This window comes from Oncorhynchus clarkii, chromosome 9, assembly GCF_045791955.1.
Source record: "Oncorhynchus clarkii lewisi isolate Uvic-CL-2024 chromosome 9, UVic_Ocla_1.0, whole genome shotgun sequence".
Taxonomy (NCBI): domain Eukaryota; kingdom Metazoa; phylum Chordata; class Actinopteri; order Salmoniformes; family Salmonidae; genus Oncorhynchus; species Oncorhynchus clarkii.
The window spans coordinates 9389537-9407790 of record NC_092155.1 but is presented as its reverse complement, the minus strand read 5'-3'; the positions used below and the strand labels follow the sequence as shown (position 1 = coordinate 9407790).

The 18254-nt window shown below is 42.3% G+C and overlaps 1 protein-coding gene across 7 annotated transcripts in view; it reads left to right on the top strand.

The window, feature by feature from the left end:
* The window catches only part of LOC139415811 (MAP/microtubule affinity-regulating kinase 2b), a 111900-nt gene that overhangs the window by 15892 nt on the left and 77754 nt on the right, over positions 1–18254 (top strand). For all 7 annotated transcript variants that reach the window (XM_071163921.1, XM_071163922.1, XM_071163920.1 and 4 more), the window contains exons 2-3: positions 10835–10999; positions 13237–13290. In XM_071163921.1, coding sequence (XP_071020022.1) covers positions 10835–10999; positions 13237–13290 — 219 coding nt within the window. The remainder of the gene's footprint in view (positions 1–10834; positions 11000–13236; positions 13291–18254) is intronic.

The window sequence follows — 18254 nt, the reverse complement described above, 5'->3', positions numbered from 1 at the left end:
TCCCGGCGACATCCCCAAAAATCCCTGCCTTTTGCAGCCGTTGTGCCCTTGGGCTGAATATAATAATTATAATTCCCTTCTCCCGGTTGTCAATAGCCGTGCTCTGAAGCACCTCTCGCTCACATGGCTCTCTCAGTTATCTCAGTTCTTTATTAGTCAATGCCCATCACGTGATCAGGTCCTTCTCACAGGCGTTTTCCGCTCCGAAGTAAGCTACAAGTGAAGACGGACACGTCGGGGACACACTGCTCACGTCCTCCTTATCAAATTACGAGGCGCATATTGAAGACTGTCATGGTCGAAACATGTTGATGCAACAGTAGCTAAGATGGGGAGAAGTCTGTTTATAATAAAGCGCTGCATTCTTAACACTTATCAACAAGGCAGGTCCTACAGGCTCTAGTTTTGTCACACCTGGACTACTGTTCAGCCGTGTGGTCAGGTGCCACAGAGAAACTACAATTGGCTCAAACCAGGGGCAGCACAGCTGGCCCTTGGATGGACACGGAGATCTAATATTAATAACATGCATGTCAATCTCTCCTGGCTGAAAGTGGAGGAGAGATTGACTTCATCACTTCTTGTATTGATTGACATGTTGAATGCACTGTTTTGTCTGTTTTAAACTACTGACACACAGCTCGGACACCCATGCATACCCCACAATGCAGGTCTCTTCAAAGTCCCCAAGTCCAGAACAGACTATGGGAGGCTCACAGTACTACATAGAGCCATGGCTACATGGAACTCTATTCCACATCAGGTAACTGATGCAAGCAGTAGAATCAGATTAAAAAAATTTACAAAAAAATGCACTTTATGGAACAGGGTGGCTGTGAAGAGATACACACACAAAGGCACAGGCATATGCATACATACACGATAACATGGATTTTGTGTTGTAGAGAAGGGACCTGACGGCACACAATGTGTTGTGAAATCTATTGTGAATCTATTGTAATGTTTAAAAATATATATTTTTAACTGCCTTAATTTTGCTGGACCCAGGAAGAGTAGCTAATGGGGATCCATAATAAATACAAATAGATATAAATTGTGGATGTAACCGCTGGGACTGCGGGTTATGAGACAAAATCTTTGGAGGGAGTTGAAAGTCCGTGTTGCCCAGCAACAGCCCCAAAACATCACTGCTCTAGAGGAGATCTGCATGGACGAATGGGCCAAAATACCAATAACAGTGTGTGAAAACCTTGTGAAGACTTACAGAAAACGGTTGACCTCTGTCATTGCCAACAAAGGGTATATAACAAAGTATTGAGATAAACTTTTGTTATCGACCAAATACTTATTTTCCACCATAATTTGCAAATAAATTCATTAAAATCCTACAATGTGATTTTTTGGATTTTCTTTTCTTCTCATTTTGTCTGTCATAGTTGAAGTGTATCTATGATGAAAATTACAGGCCTCTCTCATCTTTTTAAGTGGGAGAACTTGCACAATTGGTGGCTGACTAAATACTTTTTTTGCCCCACTGTACATGTTAACAGGACTATACTGGTGGTAATATATACATGTTAACAGGACTATACTGGTGGTAATATATACATGTTAACAGGACTATACTGGTGGTAATATATACATGTTAACAGGACTATACTGGTGGTAATATATACATGTTAACAGGACTATACTGGTGGTAATATATACATGTTAACAGGACTATACTGGTGGTAATATATACATGTAAACAGGAGTAATAGTGACCAGTAGCAGGGTAAATTGATACTAATGGTAATCAATAATCAATGAACAGCAGCGTAGTGGTAATACATTTAATTAATAATCCTATTAGCAGCAGTGTAGGTGTGATGGGGTGTGTGTCTGAGTGGGAAGAGACCTGTGGATGAGCATAGAGTCAGTGTGGATAGTCTTGTGGTCAGGGGTCAGGGGTCATCTGAGCCTTGATGCGCCGGTACGGTCTGCCGGACGGTAGCATGGAGAACAGTCCATGTGTCGGGTGGCTGGAGTCTTTGGGCATTTATTTCTGTTTTTTCTCAGACACCACCTGGCATGTCCGTCCTGTAGGTGTGTGCGTCCTGTAGGTGTGTACGTCCTGTAGGTGTGCGTCCTGTAGGTGTGCGTCCTGTAGGTCCTGTAGGTGTGTGTCCTGTAGGTGTGCGTCCTGTACGTCCTGTAGGTGTGTGCGTCCTGTAGGTGTGTGCGTCCTGTAGGTGTGTGCGTCCTGTAGGTGTGTGCGTCCTGTAGGTGTGTACGTCCTGTAGGTGTGTACGTCCTGTAGGTGTGCGTCCTGTAGGTGTGCGTCCTGTAGGTGTGCGTCCTGTACGTCCTGTAGGTGTGTGTCCTGTAGGTGTGTGCGTCCTGTAGGTGTGTACGTCCTGTAGGTGTGTACGTCCTGTAGGTGTGTACGTCCTGTAGGTGTGCGTCCTGTAGGTGTGTACGTCCTGTAGGTGTGTGTCCTGTAGGTGTGCGTCCTGTAGGTGTGTGCGTCCTGTAGGTGTGCGTCCTGTAGGTGTGCGTCCTGTAGGTGTGCGTCCTGTAGGTGTGCGTCCTGTAGGTGTGTGTCCTGTAGGTGTGCGTCCTGTAGGTGTGTGCGTCCTGTAGGTGTGCGTCCTGTAGGTGTGCGTCCTGTAGGTGTGCGTCCTGTAGGTGTGCGTCCTGTAGGTGTGTGTCCTGTGTATGTTGGGTTGGGGTGTGAGAGGGGGGAAAAGGACATAGCTGCTTTCTCGTTTCTTGTTTATTTCTGTGTTTTTTAAAATCTTTTCTCCCTCTGTTTCTGCTTCGTAGGATCCCCCCCCCTCCATCTCCCCTCTCAGGTCATTTCATGACATTTCAGATGGTTCTGGAAACGTTTCTGTAGTTAGAAACGGATAAGATAAAAAAATATTTTGTTGAAATATAAATTAAAGCGAATTGATTGCACCCAAAATTGCATTTTTTTTTATTTTTATAGAACTCCTATAATATTCAATAATTATAATACCTAACAGCTGATTTGGACGAAAACTATTTCTAACAATGTGTACGACATGAGGAATCCAAAAAAGTGGTCAAAAGCCACCCACGGACCTCCAACACACCAACCAAACAACAAGTGTCTATAGTGTTCGTTCTCTATGTTTGACATGTAATATGTAGCTATCGCTTGGAGTATTGTTTCTTCCTATGTAATGTATTCTCAGTGAATTTGGTGTTTTCACCCTGTTCAGAGAGATTTGTCATTGAAGTTGTTGGGTTTAAGTCCCACCCTGCATCCTGATATGATCAGGTTCTGACCACTAGGTAGGCCGTCATTGTAAATAAGAATTTGTTCTTAAGTGACTTGCCTAGTTAAAAAAAAAATATATATATAAAGGTTCTGACCACTAGGTGGCGCTGTTCATGCTATAAGGTGATTCTTTATTTAAATAACCTCCCCTGTTGTTAACGAGCTCATAGTTTCACACACTTCAACGCAAATGCATTCTCCCTTGACAAGTACCAACACAAACCCTTTACTGTAGGGAGTTCGTATAACACACACACATCCCTGTCCGTGAGTGAGAGCGTATGAGTGTGTGTAGGTGGACATTTTATTTTTAGTTCACCCTACTCATGGCTGACTTTCTCTGTGTGCAACAGCGTCTAAGTAATATAAATACGGAGTGTGTGTGTGTGTGTGTGTGTGTGTGCGTGCATGACAGAATATCTTGCATCCATCTCCCATCATTGAATACAAAGATCGAGGTGGAAGATGGGATTGAGGCGGTGGAAGAGAAGGGATGACAGAGGACACGGGAGGGAGGAGAAGGGGAAATGGTGTGAGGGCAGCTACAGCCAGCAACACATCACCATGGCAACACATCCATCACGACCAGTACACAGGAGGGTGTGTGTGTGTGTGTGATCTCCCCCCATTGGACTTATCATTACTATGGACTTATGTAGGTGTCTGTCTGTGTCTTTAGGTCTTCAAATACTCTCTTCTTCTAACGAGTGTGTGTGTGTGTGCGTGTGTGTGTGCGTGTGTGTGTGTGTGTGTGTGCATGCGTGTGTGTGCGGCTGTTCACTGAGTGTATGCGTGTTCCTCTGTTCCCTAGGAAAGGACAGTAGTAATGAGGGTTGAGTCAAACCGTTCCCACACACTGGGATACACATTACTACAGCTCTGTGTGTGTGTCTTGGTTCTGTAACTAGCGTTATAGGTCAGTGTGTGTGTGTGTGTTTCTTGGTTCTGTAACTAGCGTTATAGGTCAGTGTGTGTGTGTTTCTTGGTTCTGTAACTAGCGTTATGAGTCAGTGTGTGTGTCTTGGTTCTGTAACTAGTGTTATGAGTCAGTGTGAGTGTCTTGGTTCTGTAACTAGCATTATGAGTCAGTGTGTGTGTGTGTGTCTTGGTTCTGTAACTAGCGTTATGAGTCAGTGTGTGTGTCTTGGTTCTGTAACTAGCGTTATGAGTCAGTGTGTGTGTCTTGGTTCTGTAACTAGCGTTATGAGTCAGTGTGTGTGTGTGTCTTGGTTCTGTAACTAGCGTTATGAGTCAGTGTGTGTGTGTCTTGGTTCTGTAACTAGCGTTATGAGTCAGTGCTAGCTAGCTGAAAGTAATGTGAGAACAAAACAATGACATCAATTGCACATCTATAATTATAACAGGTGAGTTTGTTTGTGTGTGGCTGGCGTGCAGCTGTTAAGGAATGAGAGCGGAGAAAATCCTGCACAATAGTACAGAGGGGATGAGAAGAAGAGAGAGGGGGGGCGGGAGAGAGATGGAGGGGGGAGAGAGATGGATTGGGGGGAGTGACAGGGGGGGCGGGAGAGAGAAATGGGGGGGTGGGGCGGGAGAGAGACGGGAGAAATGGAGGGGGGGGGGGCAGGGGAGAAATGGAGGGGGGCGGGAGAAATGGAGGAGGGGGGCGGGAGAGAGACAGGGGAGAAATGGAGGGGGGGCGGGAGAGAGAGACGGGAGAAATGGAGGGGGGGCGGGAGAGAGAGACGGGAGAAATGGAGGGGGGGCGGGAGAGAGAGACAGGGGAGAAATGGAGGGGGGGGAGGGAGAGACAGGGGAGAAATGGAGGGGGGGGAGGGAGAGACAGGGGAGAAATGGAGGGGGGGGGCGGGAGAGAGAGACGGGAGAAATGGAGGGGGGGGGGGACGGGGGGATGGAAGAGAGAGATGGAGAGGGGGCGGAAGAGAGAGATGGAGAGGGGGCGGGAGAGAGAGGGGGGTGGGAGAGAGATGGAGAGGGGGGTAGAGATGGAGTGGGGGGTAGAGAGATGGAGAGGGGGGAGAGAGAGATGGAGTGGAGGGAGAGATGGAGAGGGGGGATAGAGATGGAGTGGAGGGGGAGAGAGATGGAGAGGGGGGAGAGAGATGGAGAGATGGGGGGAGAGAGATGGAGAGATGGAGGGGGGGGCGGGAGAGAGACAGGGGAGAAATGGAGGGGGGGGCGGGAGAGAGAGACGGGAGAAATGGAGGGGGGGGTGGGAGAGAGAGACAGGGGAGAAATGGAGGGGGGGAGAGAGAGACAGGGGAGAAATGGAGGGGGGGGCGGGAGAGAGAGACGGGAGAAATGGAGGGGGGGGGGGGGACGGGGGGATGGAAGAGAGAGATGGAGAGGGGGCGGGAGAGAGAGCGGGGTGGGAGAGAGATGGAGAGGGGGGAGAGAGATGGAGAGGGGGAGAGAGATGGAGAGGGGGGGGGAGAGATGGGGGAGAGAGATGGAGAGATGGAGGTGGGCGGGAGTGAGAGATGGAGGGGGGGCGGGAGAGAGAGACAGAGAGAGATGGAGAGTGGGGGGAGAGATGGACGGGGGGGAGCTAGAGAGGATATTGCAGGAGTCGCACTATAAAATACACACACACCGCTCTCTCAAACACACACGGATGTGCACACACAAACACACAGCTCTTATCAGTGTTATGGGGATAATGTTGTAACTTCCTCTCACCAGTCTAGCTAATGTTGACATGCGCCACGAGGACAGTCAGCACACGCACACACACACACACACACACACACACACACACACACACACACACACACACACAGCTCTCTGACATTCACACACACAGCTCTTTGACATACACACACATAATTGTAGAGGCGGCAAAGAAAGGTTCTGAACAGAATGTGAGTCTAGTTAGCAAATAAGGTAGGAGAGGGAGTGTGTGTGTGTGTCTTCCTGTGTGCGTGTGTTGACGTCAAGCACACCCCAAGGAACACACACCCCTGCAAGACCTCAATAACATGTCCTAGGGATAATGATGTCAGAAATACAGTTGTTTGTGTGATACACCAGAGGCTGTCCTCTTAAAGGCTGGATTAGCCAGATTGGTTTGTTCATCTGAACTGGGATTGAGTTCAGAGGCTGCTGTCTAAAAATTTTGCCAGATTGGTCTGATTGCTGCTACAGCTGTAGAGGGACCTCTCTCTTTCTCGTTCTCTCTCTCTTGTTCAGATGCCCACAGTTGTCATGTGTGTGTGTGTGTGATTTTTAAATTAAAAACAATTCACCTTTATTTAACCAGGTAGGCCAGTTGAGAACACCTTTATTTAACCAGGTAGGCCAGTTGAGAACACCTTTATTTAACCAGGTAGGCCAGTTGAGAACACCTTTATTTAACCAGGTAGGCCAGTTGAGAACACCTTTATTTAACCAGGTAGGCCAGTTGAGAACACCTTTATTTAACCAGGTAGGCCAGTTGAGAACACCTTTATTTAACCAGGTAGGCCAGTTGAGAACACCTTTATTTAACCAGGTAGGCCAGTTGAGAACACCTTTATTTAACCAGGTAGGCCAGTTGAGAACACCTTTATTTAACCAGGTAGGCCAGTTGAGAACACCTTTATTTAACCAGGTAGGCCAGTAGAGAACACCTTTATTTAACCAGGTAGGCCATTTGAGAACAAGTTCTCATTTACAACTGCGACCTGTCCAAGATAAAGAAAAGCAGTTCGACACAAACAAAAACACAGAGTTACACATGGAGTAAACAAACGTACAGTCAATAACACAATAGAAAAAGTCTATATACAGTGTGTGCAAATGTAGTAAAATTAGGGAGGTAAAAGGCAATAAATAGGCCATAGTGGCGAAGTAATTACAATATAGCATTTTAACACTGGAGTGATTGATGTGCAGAAGATGAATGTGCAAGTAGAGATACTGGGGAGTAAAGGAGCAAAGAAATAAATAGCAATATGGGGATGAGGTAGTTGGATGGACTATTTACAGATGGGCTGTGTACAGGTGCAATGATCTGTAAGCTGCTCTGACAACTGATGCTTAAAGCTAGTGAGGGAGGTAAGAGTCTCCAGCTTCAGTAATTTTTGTAGTTCGTTCCAGTCATTGGCAGCAGAGAACTGGAAGGAAAGGCGGTCAAAGGAGGAGTTGGCTTTGGGGATGACCAGTGAAATATACCTGCTGGAGCGCGTGCTATTAGTGGGTGTTGTTATGGTGACCAGTGAGCTGAGATAAGGTGGGGCTTTACCTGGCAAAGACTTATAGATTACCTGGAGCCAGTGGGTTTGGCGACGAATATGAAGCAAGGGCCAGCCAACGAGAGCATACAGGTCGCAGTGGTGGGTGGTATGTGGGGCTTTGGTGATAAAAACGGATGGCACTGTGATAGACTGCATCCAATTTGCTGAGTAGAGTGTTGGAGGTTATTTTGTAAATGACATCGCCGAAGTCAAGGATTGGTAGGATAGTCAGTTTTACAAGGGTATGTTTAGCAGCATGAGTGAAGGATGCATTTGGAGGCCACGGAAGGAGAGTTGTATGGCATTGAAGCTCATCCGGAGGTTTGTTAACACAGTGTCCAAAGAAGGGCCAGAAGTATACAGAATGGTGTCGTCTGCGTAGAGGTGGATCAGAGAATCACCAGCAGCAAGAGCGACATCATTGATATATACAGAGAAAAGAGTCGGCCTGAGAATTGAACCCTGTGGCACCCCCATAGAGACTTCCAGAGGTCCAGACAACCGGCCCTCCGATTTGACACACTGACCTCTGTCTGAGAAGTAGTTGGTGATCCAGGCGAGGCAGTCATTTGAGAAACCAAGGCTGTTGAGTCTGCATAGCGGAGAAGGTACGGTGGAATTCAAAATGGTCGGTGATCTGTTTGTTAACTTGGCTTTCGAAGACTTTAGAAACGCAGGATAGGATATATTTAGGTCTGTAACAGTTTGGGTCTAGAGTGTCTCTCCTTTGAAGAGGGGGATGAACACGGCAGCTTTCCAATCTTTGGGGATCTCAAGCGATACGAAAGAGAGGTTGAACAGGCTAGTAATAGGGGTTGCAACAATTGCAGCGGATAATTTTAGAAAGAGAGGGTCCAGATTGTCTAGCCCAGCTGATATGTAGGGGTCCAGATTTTGCAGCTCTTTCAGAACATCAGTTATCTGGATTTGGGTGAAGGAGAAATGGGGGAGGCTTGGGCAAGTGGCTGTGGGGGGTGCAGAGCTGTTGACCGGGGTAGGGATTAGAGGTCGAGCGATTTATTTTTCAACGCCGATATCGATTTATTGGAGGACAAATAAAGCCGATACCAATTATTCGGAAGATTTTAAAATGTATTTGTAATAATGACAATTACAACAATACTGAATGAACACTTATTTTGACTTATATACATCAATAAAATCAATTTAGCTTCAAATAAATAATGAAACATGTTCAATTTGGTTTAAATAATGCAAAAACACAGTGTTGGAGAAGAAAGTAAAAGTGCAATATGTGCCATGTAAGAAAGCTAACGTTTAAGTTCCTTGCTCAGAACATAACAACATATGAAAGCTGGTGGTTCCTTTTAACATGAGTCTTCAATATTCCCAGGTAAGAAGTTTTAGGTTGTAGTTATTATAGGAATTATAGGACTATTTCCCTCTATACCATTTGTATTTCATTAACCTTTGACTATTGGATGTTCTTATAGGCACTTTAGTATTGCCAGTGTAACAGTATAGCTTCCGTCCCTCTCCTCGCTCCTCCCTGGGCTCGAACCAGGATCACAACGACAACAGCCACCCTCGATGCTGTGTTACCCATGCAGAGCAAGGGGAACAACCACTCCAAGGCTCAGAGCGAGTGATGTTTGAAACGCTTTTAGTGCCCGCTAACTAGCTAGCCATTTCACTTCGGTCACACCAGCCTCATCTCGGGAGTTGATAGGTTTGAAGTCATAAACAGCGCAATGCTTGACGCACAACGAAGAGCTGCTGGCAAAACGCACGAAAGTGCTGTTTGAATGAATGTTTACGCGCCTGCTTCTGCCTACCACCGCTCAGTCAAATACTTAGATACTTGTATGCTCCGCAGGCAGAACAGTTGAAACTGGAGCAGCAGCACGGCCAGGTGGACTGGGGACAGCAAGGAGTCATCATGCCAGGTAGTCCTGAGGCATGGTCCCACGGCTCAGGTCCTCCTCCGAGAGAAAGAGAGAGTTAGAGAGAGCATACTTCAATTCACACAGGACACCGGATAAGACAGGAGAAATACTCCAGATATAACAGACTGACCCTAGCCCCCCGACACATAAAGTACTGCAGCATAAATACTGGATGCTGAGACAGGAGGGGTCAGGAGACACTGTGGCCCCATCCGGTGATACCCCCGGACAGGGCCAAACAGGCAGGATATAACTCCACCCACTTTGCCAAAGCACAGACCCCACACCATTAGAGGGATATCTTCAACCACAACTTACCATCCTGAGACAAGGCCGAGTATAGCCCACAAAGATCTCCGCCACGGCACAACCCAAGGGGGGGGGGGGGGCGCCAACCCAGACAGGATGACCACGTCAGTGACTCAACCCACTCAAGTGAGCACCCCTCCTAGGGACGGCATGGAAGAGCACCAGTAAGCCAGTGACTCAGCCCCCGTAATAGGGCCAGAGGCAGATAATCCCATTGGAAAGAGGGGAACCGGCCAGGCAGAGACAGCAAGGGCGGTTCGTTGCTCCAGAGCCTTTCGGTTCACCTTCACACTCCTGGGCCAGACTACACTCAACCATATGACCTACTGAAGCAGGCTTCTCCAACTGGCTGCTGGGTGATTTTTATTTGGCTGCCCAAGTTTTCAGACCAAAACAGACATGTAAAAACATCAGCTAATCAGGTCCAACTGATTTCTATTCAGCAAATCTGTTGCAAAGAATTCTGTTCTGTATATTCCCACGCAAAATAGAGAGATCGACACTAAATGCACAAAACATTATCAACACCTGCTCTTCCCATGACACAGACTGACCAGGTGAATCCAGGTGAAAGCTATGAACCCTTATTGATGTCACTTGTTAAATCCACTTCGATCAGTGTAGATGAAGGGGAGGAGACAGGGTTAAAGAAGGATTTTTAAGCCTTCAGACAATTGATACATGGATTGTGTTTGTGTGCCATGAGACCATTGTGTATGTGTGCCATTCAAAGAGTGAATGGGCAAGACTAAAGATTTAAGTGCCTTTGAACGAGGTATGGCAGTAGGTGCCAGACGCACCGGTTTCTGAAAGGAACTGCAACGCTGCTGGGTTTTTCACGCTCAACAGTTTCCTGTGTGTATCAAGAATGGTCCACCACCCCAAAGGACAACCAGCCAGCTTGATACAACTGTGGGAAGCGTTGGAGTCAACATGGTCCAGCATCCCTGGCCCATTTTGTAAAGTCAGTGTTTGTGATCGTATACATATGTTAGCAAGGTTTGAGATAATATAATGCTTCATTCAAATATCTGTTTGGGTTTCTTGCGGTCAATTTGCAGTCTACCAATTATTTGTAAGTAGGTTCTGCTCAAGAAATAATTGGCTTAATCTAGTTGATGATCCCTGTACTTAAACAACTCTCTCCCCTCCTCTCCCTCCTTCCCTTCTACCAGGACACCAAGGCGGGGGGCCGTCCCAGCATGCCGCGATGTCGGAACTCGGTTGCCACGACGGCGGAAGAGACCCCTCACATCGGTAACTATCGGTTGCTGAAGACCATTGGCAAGGGCAACTTCGCAAAAGTCAAACTGGCACGCCATGTCCTCACCGGGAAAGAGGTAACACACTTTTCAACATACACACAGAGACACCAATTTCTCTTCTGGCAGGAACTGCTTCCTGTCTTGTTGCATCACTTCCTGTGTAGCCTCCACTTTGGACTTGGGCTGTATCTCAATTCCTTCTGCATTTGGACTGGATCCATTTTGAACCACCCCTACAGTCCCCCTCAGCTCAGACACATGCATTCTCTCACACACCGTTATTGATTTTCATTCTTCTATCCCACCGCTCTCCTCCTGAAGGACTTGATGAAGGAGAGGAGACTAGGAGAGGAAGCCATTGTAGACTATTGAGATGCAGCCCAACTGTCTCTCCGTTGAGTTGAAGTGGGTGTTCTGTTGGAACAGTCAACATTCTGTCCTCACTGTGTTCCACCAGGCAGAGACAGACCCAGTTCAGAATGCTGAACACTGTCTTAGAATCAGCCACTGAACAAGGCAGTTAACTCACTGTTCCTAGGCCGTCATAGTTTAGAATAAATTCTTATTTACAGACTTGCCTAGTTGAGAGAGAGAGAGAGAGAGAGAGAGAGAGAGAGAGAGAGAGAGAGAGAGAGAGAGAGAGAGAGAGAGAGAGAGAGAGAGAGAGAGAGAGAGAGAGAGAGAGAGAGAGAGAGAGAGAGAGAGAGAGAGAGAGAGAGAGAGAGAGAGAGAGAGAGAGAGAGAGAGAGAGAGAGAGAGAGATTCTCTCAATTCAATAGATGCACAATTAATATGAAGTATTACATAAATTAACAATATGTTTGAGCAATAATAATACACAGTGTCTTGTGAAAATATTCAGACCCACTGACTTTACGTTACAGCCTTATTCTAAAAAAAAATCTCAGCAATCTACACACAATGCCCCATAATACCAACGAAAACAATGGTTTTTGGCAAGTATTGCAAATGTATTAAAAATAAAAAACAGAAACCTTATTTACAAAAGTATTCAGACCCTATGCTATGAGACTCAAAATTGAGCTCAGGTACATCTTGTTTCCAATGATCATCCTTGAGATGTTTCTACAACTTGATTGGAGTCCACCTGTGGTAAATTCAATTGATATACTGTCTCTATTATACTATGACAGACCAGCTAGATATACTGTCTCTATTATATTATGACAGACCAGCTAGATATACTGTCTCTATTATATTATGACAGACCATCTAGATATACTGTCTCTATTATATTATGACAGACCAGCTAGATATACTGTCTCTATTATATTATGGCAGACCAGCTAGATATACTGTCTCTATTATATTATGACAGACCAGCTAGATCTACTGTCTCTATTATACTATGACAGGCCAGCTAGATCTACTGTCTCTATTATATTATGACAGGCCAGCTAGATATACTGTCTCTATTATATTATGACAGACCAGCTAGATATACTGTCTCTATTATATTATGACAGACCAGCTAGATCTACTGTCTCTATTATACTATGACAGGCCAGCTAGATCTACTGTCTCTATTATATTATGACAGACCAGCTAGATATACTGTCTCTATTATATTATGACAGACCAGCTAGATCTACTGTCTCTATTATACTATGACAGGCCAGCTAGATCTACTGTCTCTATTATATTATGACAGGCCAGCTAGATATACTGTCTCTACTATATTATGACAGACCAGCTAGATATACTGTCTCTATTATATTATGACAGGCCAGCTAGATATACTGTCTCTATTATATTATGACAGACCAGCTAGATATACTGTCTCTATTATACTATGACAGGCCAGGTAGATCTACTGTCTCTATTATATTATGACAGACCAGCTAGATATACTGTCTCTATTATATTATGACAGACCAGCTAGATATACTGTCTCTATTATATTATGACAGACCAGCTAGATATACTGTCTCTATTATATTATGACAGGCCAGCTAGATCTACTGTCTCTATTATATTATGACAGACCAGCTAGATATACTGTCTCTTACATTTTCCCCTAACAAAATGCAAGTGTTCTCCTCGACAGCCAGTTCTTTCTTTACATTTCAGGAGGTAAATGCATCTGAGTCAAATGTGGAGTAGGAAGTGCTGCTCATTCTCTAGTCACCGGAGCCTTTGTTTGAATTCTTTGGTTTGGTAGATCTTGGTTTGGTAGATCTTGGTTTGGTAGATCTTGGTTTGATAGATCTTGGTTTGGTAGATCTTGGGTTTTGGTGTTGTGCACATTGGTCTCTCTGTCTGCTGAGTCTAATGTAGTGTATCATTTCCAGGTGGCTGTTAAGATTATTGATAAAACACAACTCAACTCTTCCAGTCTGCAGAAGGTGGGTCCCATACACACTATACACACTATACACACTATACACACTATACACACTATACACACTATATACACACACTATACACACACTATACACACTATACACACTATACACACTATACACACTATATACACTATACACACTATACACACTATACACACTATATACACTATACACACTATACACACTATACACACTATACACACACTATACACACTATACACACTATACACACACTATATACACACTATACACACTATATACACTATATACACACTATACACACACTATACACACTATACACACTATATACACACTATATACACTATATACACTATACACACTACACACACTATACACAGTATACACACTATACACAGTATACACACTATATACACACTATACACACTATATACACACTATACACACTATATACACACTATACACACTATATCCACACTATACACACTATACACACTATATACACACTATACACACTATATACACTATATACACTATACACACTATATACACACACTACACACTATACACACTATATACACACTATACACACTATACACACTATATACACACACTATACACACTATACACACTATATACACTATACACACTATATACACACACTATACACACTATACACACTATATACACACACTATACACACACTATACACACTATACACACTATATACACACACTATACACACTATATACACACTATATACACACTATACACACTATACACACTATATACACACTATACACACACTATACACACTATACACACACACTATACACACTATACACATTATACACACTATACACACACTACACACACTATACACACACACTATACACACTATACACACTATATACACACTATACACACTATACACACTATACACACACACTATACACACTACACATTATACACACTATACACACTATATACACACACTATACACACAATATACACACTATACACACTATACACACTATATACACACTATACACACTATATACACACACTATACACACACTATACACACTATACACACTATACACATTATACACACTATACACACACTACACACACTATACACACTATACACACACACTATACACACTATACACACACTATACACACACTATACACACTATACACACACTATACACACACTATACACACTATATACACACACTATACACACACTATACACACTATATACACACACTATATACACACTATACACACTATATACACACTATACACACTATACACACTATACACACTATATACACACTATACACACTATACACACTATACACACACACTATACACACTACACATTATACACACTATACACACACTACACACACTATACACACACACTATACACACTATACACACACTATACACACACTATACACACACTATACACACTATACACACACTATACACACACTACACACACTATACACACACTATATATACACACTATACACACTATATACACACACTATACACACTATACACACACTATACACATTATATACACACACTATACACACTATATACACACACTATACACACAATATACACACTATACACACTATACACACTATATACACACTATACACACTATATACACACACTATACACACACTATACACACTATACACACACACTATACACACTATACACACTATACACACACACTATACACACTATACACACTATACACACTACACACACTACACACACTATACACACACTATACACACACTACACACACTATACACACACTATATATACACACTATACACACTGTACACACACTATACACACACTACACACACTATACACACACTATAAATACACACTATACACACTATATACACACACTATACACACTATACACACACTATACACATTATATACACACACTATACACACTATATACACACACTATACACACAATATACACACTATACACACTATACACACTATATACACACTATACACACTATATACACACACTATACACACACTATACACACTATACACACACACTATACACACTATACACACTATACACACACACTATACACACTATACACACTATACACATTATACACACTATACACACACTACACACACTATACACACACACTATACACACACTATACGCACACTATACACACTATACACACACTATACACACTATACACACTATACACACACTATACACACACTACACACACTATACACACACTATATATACACACTATACACACTATATACACACACTATACACACACTATACACACACTATACACACACTATACACACTATATACACACACTATACACACTATATACACACACTATACACACACTATACACACTATACACACTATATACACACTATACACACACTACACACACTATACACACTATACACACACACTATACACACTATACACACACTATACACACACTATACACACTATACACACACTATACACACTATACACACTATATACACACACTATACACACACTATACACACTATATACACACACTATACACACTATATACACACTATACACACTATACACACTATACACACTATATACACACTATACACACTATACACACTATACACACTATATACACACTATACACATTATACACACTATACACACACACTATACACACTACACATTATACACACTATACACACACTACACACACTATACACACACACTATACACACTATACACACACTATACACACACTATACACACACTACACACACTATACACACACTATATATACACACTATACACACTATATACACACACTATACACACTATACACACACTATACACATTATATACACACACTATACACACTATATACACACACTATACACACAATATACACACTATACACACTATACACACTATATACACACTATACACACTATATACACACACTATACACACACTATACACACTATACACACACACTATACACACTATACACACTATACACACACACTATACACACTATACACACTATACACATTATACACACTATACACACACTACACACACTATACACACTATACACACACACTATACACACACTATACGCACACTATACACACTATACACAGACTATACACACTATACACACTATACACACTATACACACACTACACACACTATACACACACTATATATACACACTATACACACTATACACACACTATACACACACTACACACACTATACACACACTATAAATACACACTATACACACTATATACACACACTATACACACTATACACACACTATACACATTATATACACACACTATACACACTATATACACACACTATACACACAATATACACACTATACACACTATACACACTATATACACACTATACACACTATATACACACACTATACACACACTATACACACTATACACACACACTATACACACTATACACACTATACACACACACTATACACACTATACACACTATACACATTATACACACTATACACACACTATACACACTATACACACACACTATACACACACTATACACACTATACACACACTATACACACTATACACACTATACACACACTATACACACACTACACACACTATACACACACTATATATACACACTATACACACTATATACACACACTATACACACACTATACACACACTATACACACACTATATACACACACTATACACACTATATACACACACTATACACACACTATACACACTATACACACTATATACACACTATACACACTATACACACTATACACACTATATACACACTATATACACACACTATACACACACTATACACACTATACACACACACTATACACACTATACACACTATACACACACTATACACACACTATACACACTATATACACACTATATACACACACTATATACACACTATATACACACACTATACACACACTATACACACTATATACACACACTATACACACACTATACACACACTATACACACACTATACACACTATACACACACTATGCACACTATGCACACTATACACACTATATACACACTATACACACTATATACACTATACACACTATACACACTATACACACTATATACACACTATACACACTACATACACTATACACACTATACACACTACATACACTATACACACTATACACACTACATACACTATACACACTACATACACTATACACACTATACACACACTATACACACACTATACACACTATACACACTATACACACTATACACACTATATACACTATACACACTATACACACTATAAACACACTATATACACACACTATACACACACTATACACACTATACACACACACTATACACACTATACACACACTATACACACACTATACACACTATATACACACTATATACACACACTATATACACACTATATACACACACTATACACACACTATACACACTATATACACACACTATATACACACACTATACACACACTATACACACACTATACACACTATACACACTATATACACACTATACACACTATACACACTATATACACTATACACACTATACACACTATACACACTATATACACACTATACACACTACATACACTATACACACTATACACACTATACACACTATACACACTACATACACTATACACACTACATACACTATACACACACTATACACACTATACACACTATATACACTACATACACTATACACACTACATACACTATACACACTACATACACTATACACACTATATACACACTATACACACTATACACACTATATACACACACTATACACATTATATACACACACTATACACATTATA